This window comes from Cinclus cinclus, chromosome 14, assembly GCF_963662255.1.
Source record: "Cinclus cinclus chromosome 14, bCinCin1.1, whole genome shotgun sequence".
Lineage (NCBI taxonomy): Eukaryota > Metazoa > Chordata > Aves > Passeriformes > Cinclidae > Cinclus > Cinclus cinclus.
The window spans coordinates 12,104,499-12,120,992 of record NC_085059.1 but is presented as its reverse complement, the minus strand read 5'-3'; the positions used below and the strand labels follow the sequence as shown (position 1 = coordinate 12,120,992).

The 16,494-nt window shown below is 53.0% G+C and overlaps 1 protein-coding gene across 1 annotated transcript; it reads left to right on the top strand.

Annotated features, from left to right (window-relative positions):
• Positions 1–8,634: 8,634 nt before the first annotated feature.
• On the top strand, positions 8,635–15,103 carry PITX1 (paired like homeodomain 1). The gene is made up of 3 exons (XM_062502151.1): positions 8,635–8,797; positions 11,508–11,713; positions 14,404–15,103. Exons 1-3 carry the CDS (start codon positions 8,635–8,637, stop codon positions 14,941–14,943), a joined length of 909 nt encoding a protein of 302 aa, XP_062358135.1. The 3' UTR covers positions 14,944–15,103.
• The last annotated feature ends 1,391 nt before the right edge of the window (positions 15,104–16,494 follow it).

Here is a 16,494-nt window from a genome sequence, read left to right as displayed (position 1 = left end):
CTCCCAAGAAAACCCTGGAGCGGCGGCCGGGGCGCGCACAGCGCCCGCCGGGCCCGGCACCCCAACCGCCGCCGCGCGCGCCCGCCGGTGAGTTCCCCACGCGCGTCCCCGCCCCACGCGCGTCCCCGCCCCGCGCCGCGAGTGCCCGCGCCCGTCCCGCCGAGCCGTCCTGCCCCCGAGCCCCGCTCGCCTCCTCGGGGCTCTCTCTCCGGCAGGCCGCGGGGCTGCGGCCGCGTTCCGGGGCAGCAACACAAAGCGGAGCGCGGGGAGCGCCCCTCACCGCGGCCTCGCCTTGCCTCCCGCCCCGCGCTCCCCGCTCCGCTCTCCGCGCAGTCCTTGACATCTTTATACCGTGTATAAATTCTTTCGGGGCCTCTGCGCTTCGTCAGCTCTGACAAATGCGCTGGGAAGGGCAATTCCAGAGGGGTTACCTCATTTTATAATTTTTTTAATGTGTGTGAATATACATATATATATTTTTTTTTTTTATTTATGTTTTTTTTACCAAACGCACCGTAACTTTTCTAGCCCCCAGCGCTGCTGCTCAGGGCGCTCCTCGGCTCGTCCCCGTGCGCTCAGCGGGGAGCGCCGGCTGCTGCACCGATGCCAGGAGCCTCGGGCGATCCCGGCGGGGCTGGGGCCCCCCGGGACGAGCCGGGGATGTGGGATGTGGGTGATGTGGGTGATGTGGGTGATGTGGGTGATGTGGGTGATGTGGGTGATGTGGGTGATGTGGACCGGGGCTGCGCGGTGTCTCAGAGGAGCTGCGCTGCCGCTGAAGATCGGCTACTGCCGGGGATGAGCAGGGCGGGCGGGCGGAGGGACCCTAGGCCGTCGATGAATCTTCCTTTTCAGGAAAATAATACTCTACAGCCCCTCTGCTTTCCTCTTTTTGATTTGGGTTGTTTTGGTTTTGTTTTTTTTATTTTAATTTTTGAAATAGGCACCACCTTTGGGAAGTACATGAATCGCGGGTTCCACGCAGCTCCTGTAGCGGAGTAAAATCCTGGAACTGGGGGAAAAATGTTTTTTCTCCGCGTGTTAACCTCGCTTAAATGGACATGAGGAATGCCCATCGATGTTGTCTTTCGGGGATTTCATTTTTAGTCTCTCGTTGAAGACCTTGCCACTAAGCGAGTTTTCTATTATTTCTATTATTTATTTTCTATTATTTTCTGCTATTTTGCCCTCTTTCCCCAAATTTTGCCAACCACACTGCAGACAAAGACAAAGCTCGAGTCACGAATTGAACAAAAATGATACGTAGTGCTTGAATTGAGAACCTAAATGCTGTTTGCTTTTTTAAAATAACAATTTAAATATATATATTTTCCACTTAACAATCCAAAGTCCGTGTTCCCTGGGTTATTCTCTGCACCAGCTCCAGCCGCCTATATAAAAACTAACTTCTGAACATTTCCTGAGGTCTACTTCACTGACAGAACTTCCCCAAAAATCCTTCATTTGCCTGAAATATGAACAAAGTTCTTGGAAATCCCGCGATGGAGCCGTGGCCGCATTTCCCTGAAAAAGTTTCGAACGAGTTAGAGGCGCCTGAGACAGAGGCAAATTTTTCCTACCGAAACCCACTGCCGAACAATAACCTGGTGGCTCTGCCACCTCTCCTTTACAGCGCGTTTTATTGTTCATGCATGTGTTTTTATGAAAAATGTCTATTTCCAAATATATATATATATATATATATATATATATATATACACACCTCATTTTTATCGGGTTTATAGAAGGGAGCGCATTTCTCCCAGAAAATGACAGCATATGAAACAATTCATTTTTTCCCTCCCGTGATGAACCGCTCGGATATGTATTGCTTCTAAACAACAAAAGGGGAGGAGAAAACATTCTCTAGTAAAGACGAATTCCTTCGTTAGACCGCCTCCTAAACGTGCTAATAAAACTAATTCGTTTTATTTGCCCTGAACTTTTATATCTAACCCGGCGCGCTGATTAGCAAAGCCCTCTGGAAGGCGGTGTGTTCCCTATCTCTCCCCGAGATGTGCCCGTTAAGATACGCCCGTTCCCACAATGAAACTGAAAAGAAAAATGTCCCGTGCCTTTATCTCGGCGGTGCTTACTCCTGGGGCAGTGGAGACGAGCGTAGCTGCACCGGGAATAGCGCAGTGCTGCCGAGCAGCGGGGCGAGATCAACCCTTTCGGGGGAAATAAGAAACAAGTCAGAAGAAATAATTGAAAGGAGAGAGAAAAATATATGTATTGGGAGGGGTGGAGGGAAGAAGGAAAGAAAATAAGATAAAAACTTAAAAGAAAAAAAGTATAAAAGGAGGGAAAATAAACAAAATAATGTAGAAGAGAGCTGAATGTGCTCAAAGGTTAATTATTTCTCTGATTTTGCATTTTAAGGCAGGAAGTGTGTAGGTCTTCCAGAGATTTGCTGCTGTTCTAAGCGCATTAAAGAGTCCAGTGCATTATTAGAATATTTCAGCCCTTCAGGAAATGTCCTCTTGAAGGGAAATGTGTTTCTCCCATCCTAATGCTGGAGCAATTAAGAGGTTGCTCGCCCAAAACAAGGTGGGGGAAACCCACAAGGAAACCTGATGTCGTTCATTCTAAATATAGATTCTTTTTTTCTCCTGAAGATGAGCCTTCAACAAATGCCAACGGAGTGCTTGGGCCTCTGATTATCCTGTTTCAGAGGCAACTTTTTGAGCCCACAAAAGAGCCACATTTCGGGATCTAAAGATGCACAGAGTAATATGAGCAGGCTGCCTAACAAACTCCGGTTCCCCTTCCTCGGTCAATTAATCAGAAAAGCATGTTCGCTCTGCCCAGAGAGGGATTTGTGTGGCTATATTGTGATTTCCCCCTCTTTTTCCCCCACCTAGGGAAAAAAAAAACATATTCCAGAGCTGTCCACCCTCCGACGCTGTCATTGCAGTGCACTGACACTCTCCCACTTACATCAGGTTTATCAGAGATAAATCCAAACCGCTGCTAGCAGCAAATTCATATTTTCTTGGAGCAGAGTTCAGTGCCGGCGGTCTGACAGATGTAAGAAAGGCTGGAAGGCAGCTCCTGGCAAAGGTGAGACTGTGCCGAGGGGGTTAGGGGCAAAAGAAGTTGTCCCAGGTCAGACAACTACGAAATAGTTTTATTTTCGGGGTTCTGATAGAATGACGGCCGAAGTGAGCCAAGCACCATCCCACTCCACCCCCGGCTGCTTCCAGCTGCAGAAACCCGAATAAGAAAACCGTTTCTCCAGCCGTCAGTCGCTGCATTTCAAGAAAGCCTTGGGGTATCATTTGTATCTGTCAGAAAACATTAAGCCTTTAACTTTTTCATCCCGAGTTTTTTCAAGCGCTGCCGCTGGCCGCCGCGCCCGGGAGAGCCCCGGAGCGAGATGCGGATAGCGGGGAGGGGAGGCAGCCCCAGGTATCCCAGGTGCCCCGGGAAGTGTCCCGGACCAGACATCTCCTCGTGTGTTTCCCCCATCGTCTTTAAGCGGCGGGGAGAGCCGAGGTGGTGGGGCAGGGTCGGCCGGACCGAGGGGAGCAGAATGGGGCAGGGAGGCAGTCGGAGGCCAGCGGGACCGAGACCGGCCGCTGGAAACCCTCCCGCAGAGCATCCGCGGTGCGGAGGGGCCCTGAGCTCCCGCAGAAGGCGGAGGCTTGGCCGACATACGGAGGGACGAAGGCTACGGGTCCAAAAGGGGCTGATTTCGTTTTGCTCTACATCTTAGGAAAATTGCTGTCCTGGCTGCGCAGAGGACGACAGGCCGGCCGGGAGCCAGCGTAATTTTCCACCTTCCCCTCCTGAGCGATTTAACACGCACTTCGGGCTGGATTTCTTCCCTCTCTCTGCTTCCCTCTTCACCCCACCCGTGGGGGACCCGGCTCTAGCTCCGGCGGAGGTCGGGGGATTCTGAGGCTCCTTTCGGCCTTTTGGGGTTTTGTTTCCTTTTCCCTTCAGGTCGGGGCCACGGTCGCGCGGGGAGAGCAGAGCTTTGCGTTGCGTGGGCGCATAAGCGCGGATCTCCACCTTGGGCGTAAGGTCATGCTTTTCATTTGGGGTGATGCTGTTTTGGGGCAGGACACCCCCGGAACACTTCCACGATGGACACCACCCCCACGGTACAGTGCAACAGCAACACCCCCTCCCCGCAGGGCTCCGTGCTCCGCGGGGCATCGCGCAGTCCTGCGCACACTGGAGCGTGCATCGCCGGACTCTGCTTCTTCCGACATTCGTGGTCATCCCGTGGGTCAGAACTACGCATCAGCAAAGAGTGCCCGCGAGGCACTTTTTGGATGGTTCCATTATTAAAAGTTGTTTTCCTGCAGCAGGTCCGGTCTACCGGTTTCAGCGAAGGGGGAGCCGGGGGAGGTTGGCGCTCTTGGTTTGGGCTTGGTTTGGTCGGGACTGCATTGTTTGGGTTTAGCTTGGCATGGTCTGATTTTGGTTTGGTTTGGTTTGGTTTGGTTTGGTTTGGTTTGGTTTGGTTTGGTTACTTTGCTTTCCTTTAGTGTGGTTTACTTTAGTGTGTTTTGCTTTAGTGTGGTTTGACTGAGTGGACTTGAGTTTGGTTGAGCTGGATTGGTTTTGGTTGGCCTGAGATTGTTTGATTTGGAGTTGTTTGGACTGTTTTTTGCTGAGTTTAGTTGAGCTGAATTTGGTTGGGTTTGCCTCGGAGGGCTTCTCCCTCCTCTTGACTCACTGCAGCTCTGTTTTTCAGAAGACTTCCCTCTCTTCTCGGATAGACGTGCGCTTGGGAGGAGGTATCTTCATTTTTTGTAACAATTCCCTATAATTTATAGACTGAATCTGAGTCTATACAACGGTAATAAATCTCAAAAGGAAAAGCTGGCAGAGACTGAACTTCACCACCTGATATACGGCTCAGGTGTCTTGGCATTGGTTGAAACCACCACAACCAGCCGGGGATGGGAGCCCCTCTCTGGAAGTAGGAACCCCCTCCAGACACCTGGGGGTCAAACGGCCCTGTCCCTTCGGAGGCAGTGAGAGTCCCACTCTCGGACAGACGCGTCTCTTCTTCATGGGGCTATCACTGGCGTGGCCAGCGCTGATTTATTTCTAAGCGCCATCCTTAGTTCTGGGGTTATTTATAGCAGGAGGAAGTGGTGCGGTTTTATTTGCAGGTTTCCAGCCTTTTACAGATCCCTGACGCAGCCCCAGCCGGGGGTGCCGGGAGCGCGGTGGCTGCGCGGGAGCGGTGCAGCGGTGCTCTCCGCCCGCTCCACGCGGAGCGCTCCCACGGAAAGTTGTCCAACCACCCCGGGTCCCCGCCGGAGCTCCGCGGGTCCCTCTCGGTCCGGCCCCACCCTCTCTCCGCCTCTGCCCTCTCCACGCAGGTCGCGGCTCCCCAGGGACGTGCTGGCGGGCGGTTGCGGCCCCCACTGCTTCCCGCAGCTCCTGAGCCCCCCGCGAGGTGGTGGGAGAAAGGAGAACCCGAGCCCGGTGTCCCCGTCCTACCCAACCAGTGGGGCCGCTGGGCCGCTTTCAAGTCTCGGAAAGAGCAGCCAGCTCCGAGTGGGACATCAAGGCTTGCTTTGGGTCACCTTGCCTGGCTGAAAGGTGAGATGTGAAGTCAGGGAGGCAACAAATGACGTCACGCGAATGGACCGGTGACGTAGTGCCTAGTGGAAGGAGCTGCCGCGGAGGGGTGTCCTCGCCATCTCGAATCAGAGCGCGCTTGGATGGGCGGAAAAAGGAGGAAGCAGATCTGGGGGTGACCGCCCTGGAGGTGCGCTCTGTTGTCGTGACATAAGTGTCGCGAGCAGCAACGGGAATAACCGGGAGGATTCGGCTCTGTGCTGTAGGACTGCGCCCGCTCCACAGAGAGCGGAGTGAGAGGGTGCCCTTAAAACCACGAAAGACGTATGAAACACACACAGAAGACAGATACATGGTATGGATTAGGTAGATATAAGATACAGATTAGATAGATCTATGATACAAATACATTTTACAGCTCCCTACCCGTGCGCAAGTGTGCAGTAAATGCCCGTCCACACCACGGCCCGGGCACGGACAGTCATGGAGACTGTCAGGAGAGAACCAGGAGCTGCTCCGGCTCCCGAGGGCCAGCCCCTTACTCTCTGTTTAAGGGGGGTATCGGGGGACGTCTGCCCCGGGACACCCCAGGAGGAACCGAGGGCTGCGATCGCCCGGGAAGACAACCGGACTCGGCATTACCGCAGTCGCCGCCTCGGCAGAATCACTCCGGTGCCCGGGCAGAGCCTCTATTTGCGCCCAGGCGGGAGGAACTGAACCTAGAACGCATATTTTAAAACTGGATTTTATAGAACAGAATAAAAACTGTAATTAGGTGCATTATTTTTAAAAAAATTAAAGGAACGAAAAAGTGCCTCCTCCGGTTCGGAGGACCCAGGCTGTTGGCAGACTAGTGGAACCGTAGAACTATCAAGGTTGAAAAAGACCCCTGAGGTCAACGCCTCCCTCCAGCACGGCCGCTGGGCTCCGTCCCCCTTCCGCCGAGGGCGGGGGAGCCCCCGCAGGCCGACCCCGGGGTGCCGCCCACGGAAATAAAGGGAAAAAAGGGGACGGTGAAGGGTCTCAGACCCGGTGCACGTTTGCACCTCCCTCCCTGGGAGAAAGGCCGCTCCCACCTCTTGCTTCTCACATGGATGGAGGTCTCCTCCATCCTTCCCGTGCCTCCTGCATCAGCTGAGCCCCTCGAGGTTCAGAGACCCTGGTAAATATTTGCATTTTAAACCACGTCCATTTAAACAGCCCCGAAGTTGTCTGGTGCACCTCGGGTGCTGGAAATTCCCAGTCGTTTACAGACTCCCGAGCGAAGTTCAGTCGGGAGCAGTGAACAGGCAGAAGGACTTCAAAATGTCACTAAAATTTAAAAAATCAACAGAAAAAGAAAGAGAGCTCGGGAAAGCTGACCCTGACAGCATCTACATGTACATCCCCTGAACGGTGCTTAAGACCACAGGTTCGGAGCTTTGGGCTCCCCACGCCTTGGGGTCCCCGGGCCTTGTGGGGTGCTGCCGGGAGTGCAGGGCTGGCCAGATTCCATCACCCCTGTGGGGTCGGAAAAAGCCTGCGCAGCTGGAACACTGCTTCAGTCCACTTTTCGATAAAACAGTTCGAAAGTTCTCTCCCACATCTTTACTTGATTTGAAAGCAAAATAGAGTGTCAGGATAGATCAGTTAAAGCGAGCCTAGAAATTAGAGAGAAGAGAGGGTCCTTTTCCCTCGGCAGCCACATCCAGGGCCTTCCTCCCGTTTCCCTTCTCCCCTTTCCCCTCACCCTCAGTGCGCACTGTTGCCACCTTCCTTCCCCCGTGGGCTTTTCCACTTCGCCAAAACACCGAGGTGTTATCCAGGAGGGCTAAAGCCGTATCCCGGCCTACGTGGGCAGCACCGGCCCTGCTCCACACGCCCCTGCCTCGGGACAGGGTGCACCGGGGACCGATGCAGGAGAGGGGTTCTGCCAAAGAGGGGTGAGGGGCTCCCACCTCCTCCTCGCCGACTGCCCTGGACTGGCACAGTCGTAGAGGCCCTCTCCACCGAGGGTCACCGCGAGTTCGGCTGCAGCAGGAAAATTATTTGTTATTAATCATGTGTTGAAAGATGATGTGATGGGAGAGATGGCACTGCCGCTGCTCCCTGGGCTGTACTCCCCCGGCTTCCAGGCAGGGCCCGGGCAGCGTTGCTATAACCCCGCAGCCTGGAAAATAATGTTTAAAAAAGGTTTAAACCAGTTCAGACAGAGCCCACAGCCCAAGCACCCCTCCAGGAACATATTCCCCGTGGGACTGAAACACGCGGTGGGGTCGTTCAGCCCCTCGCATAGACGCCCAAGAGTGCGCGGGTGCGTATCCACTGCTGGATGCAGAGGTTCCTCGGATCGTGAGGCCCAGCCTCGAAGCGTGCGGGGATTCCCGTGGGGATTCCGTGCTGCGCGGGGGCGCAACCTGCGCGCTGCCGGCTGGTAGGAGATTACGGAGGGGGGAGAACTGACGGGGTGCTAGCGGCGGGCTGGCGTCCCCAGAGTATTGCTCCCCTTTCCATTCGTTTGTGAAATATTTTTAATACATCACCGAGTTTGGGGGAGGAGGCGGGTGAAGAGGAGGAGGAGGGAAGGCACCCGCGAAGGAGCCGCGGCCAGGCGGCGGGGGCCGAGCAGGGGCTGCGGGGGCCGCGGGTGCGCAAGGGGCGCGGATGGCGGGGAGTGCGGAGGCAGGTCCCGAGCGGCCGGGCTGGGCCAGCGCTAGATGGAGTGATGCATGAGCGAGACGGGGAGGTTTTAACCTTCAGGGGGAGGAGCCCCGTTTAACTACAGGCATTTGTTCTAGGGCAGGTCACTTTAATCTCCTTAGCTTTAAACTGTCCAACTCGCAACTCGCGTTTCTCTATAAGGGATCTTTACTACTTCCCTGCCTATGCGGCCGGAGCGCTGTGCCTCTCCCCAGCAGAGACAACCGCCTTTCAGGCACTGCTCAGATTGCTTCCGACACCCTTAAAATAATACTGTTAGTAATAAGTGGATTTGCTTTTGGGTTTTGTTGATTTTTTTTTCTTCTTAAAAAAAAAAAAAAGCTCCTTGTTCCCTTCTGTGTGGAATAAACACCTGCAAACTCCCCCAGGCAGCCCGGCGCCCCTGCCATGGATTCCTTTAAAGGTGGAATGAATTTGGAGAGACTGCCTGAGAGCTTGAGACCCCAACCCTCCCATGACATGGCTTCCAGCTTCCATTTGCAAAGATCCTCGGAACCCAGAGACCCGATCGACAACTCAGCCAGTGAATCCTCCGACACGGAGGTGCCAGGTAACCCTCCCCCTCCCCGCTCCCCCCGCGGACCCGTCCCGCTCCCCCCGCGCTGCCTCCCCCTCCCCACCGCGCCTTCTCTCCGCGGGGCGCCCGGGGGTGCTGTGCCTGCACCCCCCGCGCAAGAGGAGGCGATGGAGGGACAAGGGAGAACAAGAGCTGCCGGTGATCGCGGCGGCTCCATCCCGACCGAGGCCCGGGAATCGGAGCGGGGGGCAGGGGCCCGCCTGGAGCTGCCTCCCCCACCGTGCCCTGCTCTGACAGCCCTCCGGGACGGACACATGGCTCCATGGTCCCGTCCCAGGAGCTGCTCGCTTTTATTTATTTTATTTATTTTTAAATAAAAAAACTGTAGTTATTAATTGATGGGGTCGGGAGGAAGGGGGGGCTCTTCGGGGAGTGCGGTTTTACCGAATGTTTCTGAAATAATGTCAGCTTTTGCCCGGGTTTATTTTCCAGCTCGAGTGGTGCAGAGGTGGAAAAAGATCTCTCTGTCAGCGAAAAAAAAAAAAAAAATTAAAAAGAAGGAAAGGGCAGGCAGAGCCCGAGAGGCAGCGTGGGGCCAAGGCAGGCAGAGCGGGCCGCTGTGGAGGGGATGTGCGCGGCCGCGGAGAGGTTTGGCGTGCGAGGGCTACAGGGAACTCTGTGCTCTCTCAGATTGCATTTAATCAAAAGAACGACATTTTCAGAATGACAAGGGAAAGGTAGAAGAGAGAAACAAAAGCTTCAGGAAGGAGCGAGATATTCCTTCTCCAGCAAGACTGTTTCAGAGGGAGTTTATGCTTTATATAATTTTAATTTTCTACTAGCTATTGTTGCTCTTCGGAGTTTTAACCTAGAGAGAAGCTGGGGTAAGAGTCGGTCCCGAAGTGGCACTCGGTGATAAAGAGGATTGGGGTTGTGCCTCCCGGCCTGATTCGCAAACAAAGTTAGAGACCGGCGTCTGGAAGGGACTCTGAGATTAGAGGGGATTATTGGAGATTAGAGAGGGAGATTTGCTCCATTTTGCCCTACCCCTGTGTGTGACCCCTCGGTGCTGCCGGAGGGCTGAGGAGCTGCCTGTTTTTCTTCTCCGAGGAGCTGCACAATACCTCTAGATTTTAGTATTTTTTAAATGGGAAAAATAGTTACAAAAGATGATTTGCCTTGCCTTAAGATTTGGAATTGTATCACAGCCCTGCTCTGAGGCGGGATTTTTAGGGAAGACTGGGAGAGGTGAAGTCAGCGCTGGGCGAGGGGTCCCATCGGGACCACTGCCGCTGCTCTGTTGCCCCCCGCTCCCGCTCGGCCCGGTTTATCCGAGCTCTTCGCAGCCGAAAGCGCGAGGATTTGTTTTGGCGGGGGTTATTTTTGTTTCTGTTTCGCCGCCGCCGCCGGGCCACGCAGCTCTGCCTGTCCGGGGACCAGGGGGCCTGGGGCCATGGGGTCTGTGCTGAGAGGCCTTGGTTGCACTGCAGATCCCACAGAGCCATCGGACCCTTTTGGGGGTCCACTGAGCACCTGAGGTTGGCTCACCCTTTTTCCTATAGGGGGTTCCCAGCAAGGTGCGATTCAAGGGTGACTTTCCAAGGACGAGTCCTCCCGGCCTCTGGATTCAGCACGCGATTATTTTTAGACCCCCGTTTACCTCGCAGAGGTCGGGGCTCTATAAATGCCGACGGCGGCTGGAGAAAACCCCCTGAAAGTGGGTTTAAAAAAAACAAAAAACAACAACAAAAAACCCCAAAACCCTCTTTAAAGAAGGAGGAAAAAAAAAACTCTAAAGGAGAAAACTAGCCGCGGTTTTTCCCTTCTGCAGCAGCAGGACCGAGGCCGGGGGTTGGCCGCGGCCCCCGGCCCTGCACGGCCCTGCCGCACCTTCCCCGCACCGCCGGGCCCAGCCCCAGAGCACTTTGGTTCAGGGCCTCCAGTCCCTCTCCGAGAGCTTCAGCCGGCACAAACAGGGCCGAACCCGGGCTTGGAGAGCCGCAGAGCCCGCTACGAAAGGGGAAAGGGGTCTCGCAGGGCCGGTGTTCAATTCCTGCTCCCAGCCCGCGCAAATCTCGGCCGAGAAAACCCTCCTGGGCGGTTTTTTTCCTTTCCTTCTTCCCATATGATTTTTTTTGCGGGAGGTTTCGCTCAGACCTGTGTTAAAATAGACACCAAAATCCTAAAAGATGAATAATAAAATAATTATGGAAAGATATGAAGTGGGCAAGCGGAGAGGGGCCTTTTGCAATTAATTGCCTCTGGGTTTTCCACCCTTGCCCCTTCAAAGTTTCCTGTCGCGGCCGAGCACAACAAAGACAATGGAGCAAAGATCACGCCTTGGTTTGGAGGGAGCGAGGAGGTGCCGTAGAAAGGCGGAGCGGCCGGTGATACCGGACCCCGCTCCCCACGAATGCGGACCCGCTTCGAGGGCTTTGAGGGTCCCCTCGCTGCGTCCCTGGGTGCCCTGGGCCCGGCAGGGCTCCGTGCTCCTTCCACAGCCTCCCCGGGAAAGGCCGGGTTGGGCTGCCGGGCGCTGGGTGCAGGGCCCAGCGGGACACGAGCGTGTGCCCCACGCGTGCCCCCGGTGGGGTGGGCAGCACTGGGTGCGGGGCAGGGGTATCTGCCTTTGTGTGCCCGTACTGGGGAAAAAAAACGAAGGCAAAAAAAGCCCCACAAAACAAAACAAAAAAAAAAAGGGAATACAAATAAACCAACTATCCCCAACCCGAACCTCTCGCAGAAAAAGAGCGTAGCGGCGAGCAGAAAAACGAGGACGCGGCCGCCGACGACCCGGCGAAGAAGAAGAAGCAGCGGCGGCAGCGGACCCACTTCACCAGCCAGCAGCTGCAGGAGCTGGAGGCCACCTTCCAGAGGAACCGCTACCCCGACATGAGCATGCGGGAGGAAATCGCCGTCTGGACCAACCTCACCGAGCCCCGAGTCCGGGTAAGAGGGGCTGCAGCCCCGCCGAGTACGAACTCTGCTCTGGGGCAGCCGGAGCGTGGGGGGCTGGGGGAAGCTGCCCCTTCTGGGAGCGCTGCGACGGTTTGCTCTGGGCTGGATTTTAATGACCAAATCTCAAGGCCGGAGAGGAGAAATTCAGCTCTCGGCCACGGAGAGATGCCGCCCGGAGCGAGTCCCGACCGTCGGACTCGCACTGGGGACCGGTTCGAAAAGCGGGCGGCGAGCGGTGCAGGGACCAGCTAAAGGCCGGGGTGGGGAAGGGTCTGGCTGCGGGGGGAAGAACCCTCTGGACTGGACGAAACGCGGCGCGGGAATGGAGCAAGATCCCATCCTAGCAATTTCCTCTTGCTCTGGTTATTCCCAGTAATCGCAACGGCCACCTCCCAACAAACCACTGCCCCTCGCTATTGCGGCAGTGGGATGGCGAGATCCACTCCCACGGCGCGGGTCTCGGTGCCGGCCCCTCCCGGCCGCGGGCTGTTTGTGGAGGGCGAAAGCGAAGGGCAGGGGCTGGGGAGCGGTCGCAAAGTCAATATGCGCTGAAGACACAAACTTGTACCGCGAGGGCGCTCGATTTTTACACACCTCGGAGCCTATGCCACCATATAGATATATATCTGGTGTATATATACGCATATAGTGTATATGTACGCATGTAGTGTGTATATATATATATAGTATGTATATAGTATGTGTATAGTATATATATGTGTATATATATATATATATGTATAGTATGCATATGTATATGCGTGTGTATATATATATGTGTGTGTATATATATATATGCCCCCTCAGCCAAACTCGAGGGGTTCGATAATGTTGGTGCTCATGGTGAGAAATACACACACACATACACACACACACAGATATATACATGTATATATATATATATGTGTATGTCTGCGTGTGTGTGCTTCGGCAGCTCCTTAGAGAGATTTATGAGTGAAAGATCTTGCAAAGAACGACCGGGCCGAAGTGGCTCGGTCTCTATCGATCTATCGCTGTACTTCTGTTTGTCCACCTCCCAAGTGCTTTTTTTCCACCCGAGACTTTTCCCCGTGTGGTTTCGACTGTGGTCACACACCACGGGACCGTGGGCTAAGGGGCTAAGCACGGGAGGAAACGGGAACTGCACAGCGAAGCCCCACCGCACAGAAAATCCACTTTTTCTTTTTTCCTTTTCGTTTTTTGTTTTTAATTTGGCAATTAAACCTTGAGTGACCAAATCGGATTACAGAGATTCTGCTTTAAACATTTAAAAAGTAAACACCCATCTGAAATAAATGCGTCTGAAAGCATTGTCTTAATTGAGTTTAAAACAAAACAAAGCCTGAGCATTAGTACTGGTTAAATATTTCAGGGAGCAAATATAACTAAAATATGAGTTGCAATTAACGCAATTTTGTTCTCTTTCTGTGTGGAGATGTTTGGGTTTAATGTTTTGAGATGGCAGATTGCAAATCTAACCTTAATTTGCTACAAGGGCCTTCCTTTAAAATGTCTAGGAGCCATAATTAAAACTATTACCCTCATTTTCAGGAAATTCCTGTCTGGAAGCACCTTCCGAGGAGTATATTACAGGTTTTGAACATGTTTGCCTTCGTTTCCTATTTATACGGGATTCTTTTTATTACTGTTATTTTTTAAAATAGACTCTGCCATCCGTTCCCCCACGGAGTTTCCATCCTTGAGCCCGGTATTTAGTAATAGTTATGCCATTTCTGCGCCGGGAGGGGAGGCCCCAAGAGCCGCCCCCTCACCCCCGCTCCGGCACCGGAGGGAACGCAGCCTGCGCGGGACCGGGGCCCCGATGTCCGCAGGGAGCTCGGGGCCCTGGCTTGGTGTGAGAAAGCCGGGCTGCAGTGGGGAGGATGCTGCAAGGGAGGTTCGCAGGTTGGGCGCAGGCAGCAGACAGCACGATGCAGATTTTAAACCAATTTCAAAGATTTTTGAAGCTGTCCATCTTCCATCACGGGGGACTCAAATGTTTTCCGAGAGATGAATGGATATATATATGTATATAAGAGAATAAGAGTGAGATTGGAACAGGTTTTTTTGCATCAGAAATCAAGAGCAGCCCCTCTTCTCCGTTTCCTAGTTAGGGCTGTAAATTCTCATTAGATATGAACGCAGAGGTTGCATCTATCCAAGGGCGATGCGGGAACTGATTTTTTCTTTCCTTTTTTTTTTTTTTTAAACCTAAACATACTAATCCAATTCCCTTTTTTTATGATCTGTAACAAGGGACTTTTATTACGTAGCATTAGCGTTGAGAAAGGCGGCAGAGCCGGGGCGAGCCGGCCCTAATCAGAGCGGGCCGTCTCTTCGCCCCCCGTCTGGCTCCGGGAGAGGGGCGGCGGGGGCCGGGAGGACGCGGACACCCGCGCAGGCACCCTTGGCAGAGAGCGCTTCCCGCTGAACAGAGAGGGATGCGCTCAGAGCCCCGCGGAGCGGGACCCCTTCCCGAGGGGCGGGGGGCGGTGGGGACAGGCGGTGCGGGGCCCCGGAGCCTGCTCTGGCGTCCCGGAGGAGCAGGCCGGGCCGGGGCAGCAGGCGCTGAGCCGAGGATACCTGCGCTCCCCTGCACGCATCTGAGCACCGTCGGTGAGGTGGGGGCCTGCCGCGGCCCCGCGCTCACCGAGATGTGTCGCTCCCCCCTCCCCACGCAGGTTTGGTTCAAGAACCGCCGAGCCAAGTGGAGAAAGCGGGAGCGGAACCAGCAGATGGACCTGTGCAAGAACGGCTACGTGCCCCAGTTCAGCGGGCTGATGCAGCCCTACGACGACATGTACGCCGGCTACCCCTACAACAACTGGGCCACCAAAAGCCTCACCCCGGCGCCGCTCTCCACCAAGAGCTTCACCTTCTTCAACTCCATGAGCCCCCTGTCCTCGCAGTCCATGTTCTCGGCGCCCAGCAGCATCCCCTCCATGAACATGCCCTCCAGTATGGGCCACTCGGGCGTGCCGGGCATGGCCAACTCCGGCCTCAACAACATCAACAACATCAGCGGCTCCTCGCTCAACTCGGCCATGTCCTCGCCGGCCTGTCCCTACGGGCCACCGGGCTCGCCCTACAGCGTCTACCGGGACACTTGCAACTCCAGCTTAGCCAGCCTCAGACTGAAATCAAAGCAGCACTCCAGTTTCGGCTACAGCAGTTTGCAAAGCCCCGGCTCTAGTTTAAACGCCTGTCAGTACAACAGTTGACGGACTTGACACAAACCACCTCCGACAAAACACCGCCGACAAAGTGAAGCAGAAGCAAAGCGACGTTTAATGGAAAAGAAAAAAAAAATTAAACCCCATGATGATTAAAAGCAAAACCCAAGCAAGTGAGAGTGGGGAAAAAAAATAAAATAAAATAAAATAAAACAAATAAAGCACCCCCCCCCCAAAAAAAAAAAAAAGCCCCAAAAAACTTCGCGGACTTCGACTGTCTAGGAAAAAAAAAGGAAAAGAAAAAAAAAAAAGCGAAACAAGGATGCAACCAACAGAACAGCGCTTTAAAAATATTAAAACAACAACAACAAAGATCTAAAACCGTAAACGGACCAGAAAACTTTTGCAAGAGACACCGAAATCTGGTACATGGATGAGTTGCAATTTTTTTTCTCTGGATTATGCGGGTTGTATGTGTTTACTTGAACTTGCACAGGAGTCGGTAAGGCGGCCGCTGCCCCGCGGCGAGGGCGGCAGGAGGGGACGCCTCGGTGGTAAGAGCTGGTGGGACGGTTCTTGGCCGCTTGTCGCACGGGAAGAGTTTGGTTAATGTTTACCACTGAGAAACAGAATCACACTCGGAAAAAAAAAAAAAAAAGGTTGGGGGTAGAGGGAAGTGGTACAAAAACCAAATCGCAGAGTAGAATCTGCGGAAGAAAAATGGTTGAAATATTAGGTATGAAACTATTAAAACAATAATGACAAGGGTCAACCACTTATATAAGGTTATATTTATATCTACTATTGCATTGTGCCGGATCATTGTCCTTGGCCGTTGAATAAACTGTTTTTAAAATGCATGATTCTTGATGTTTTTTCTTTAGTTGGAAGCTCTAATCCAGTCATTCCTGATAGTAAGCAGCTCAAGGTTCCTACCTCTTCATCCTTTCCAAAAAACTGCACTATCTCCGGTTGTGAGAGGGCACAGAAACCCTTCAGCAGTGCTAAAACTGTTAATCTTTTCCCCCACCCAAAGTCTTATCCTGATAATGAAATTATCGTTCATCTTTATTTAAATGTAAGGGGGTGTTTTTTCTCTTTGAAAAGTAAAACCGAAAACCAACCCCAGTTTATAAAGTCTAGCAAAAAAAGACGAAAAATTGTTTGTTATGAAGTGATTTCACATACTGCATCTCTGCTAGAGAAACAGCAAGCTTCGGCGTCCAGAAAGGCTCTTAGCAAAGCTGAAAGCGTTCCATGCTTTTCTAAATGTGAAGGAAAAACAAGGAACCAAAAAAATTCTTAAGGTATTATTATCTTAAGGTGTTATTATGTAAATATAGATACTTTTACAAGTGCTTGTTGAGAAAAAAAAACAAACAAAATATGGAAATTATAAATATGATTTTTATTAATACGCATACAAAAGGCATATGAAGTTTAATTGCAGGCATATTTGTTGCTTATTTTTGTCGATACTTATTACCTGTAGATGAAAAAAGAGACATAAAATGCACACGGTACTTCTTTCCCAGTGTATTTCACACCTGTGGTAAACGTTACGCTGGATGTTTCAATTATGCTGTTGTGAAAAAGGAT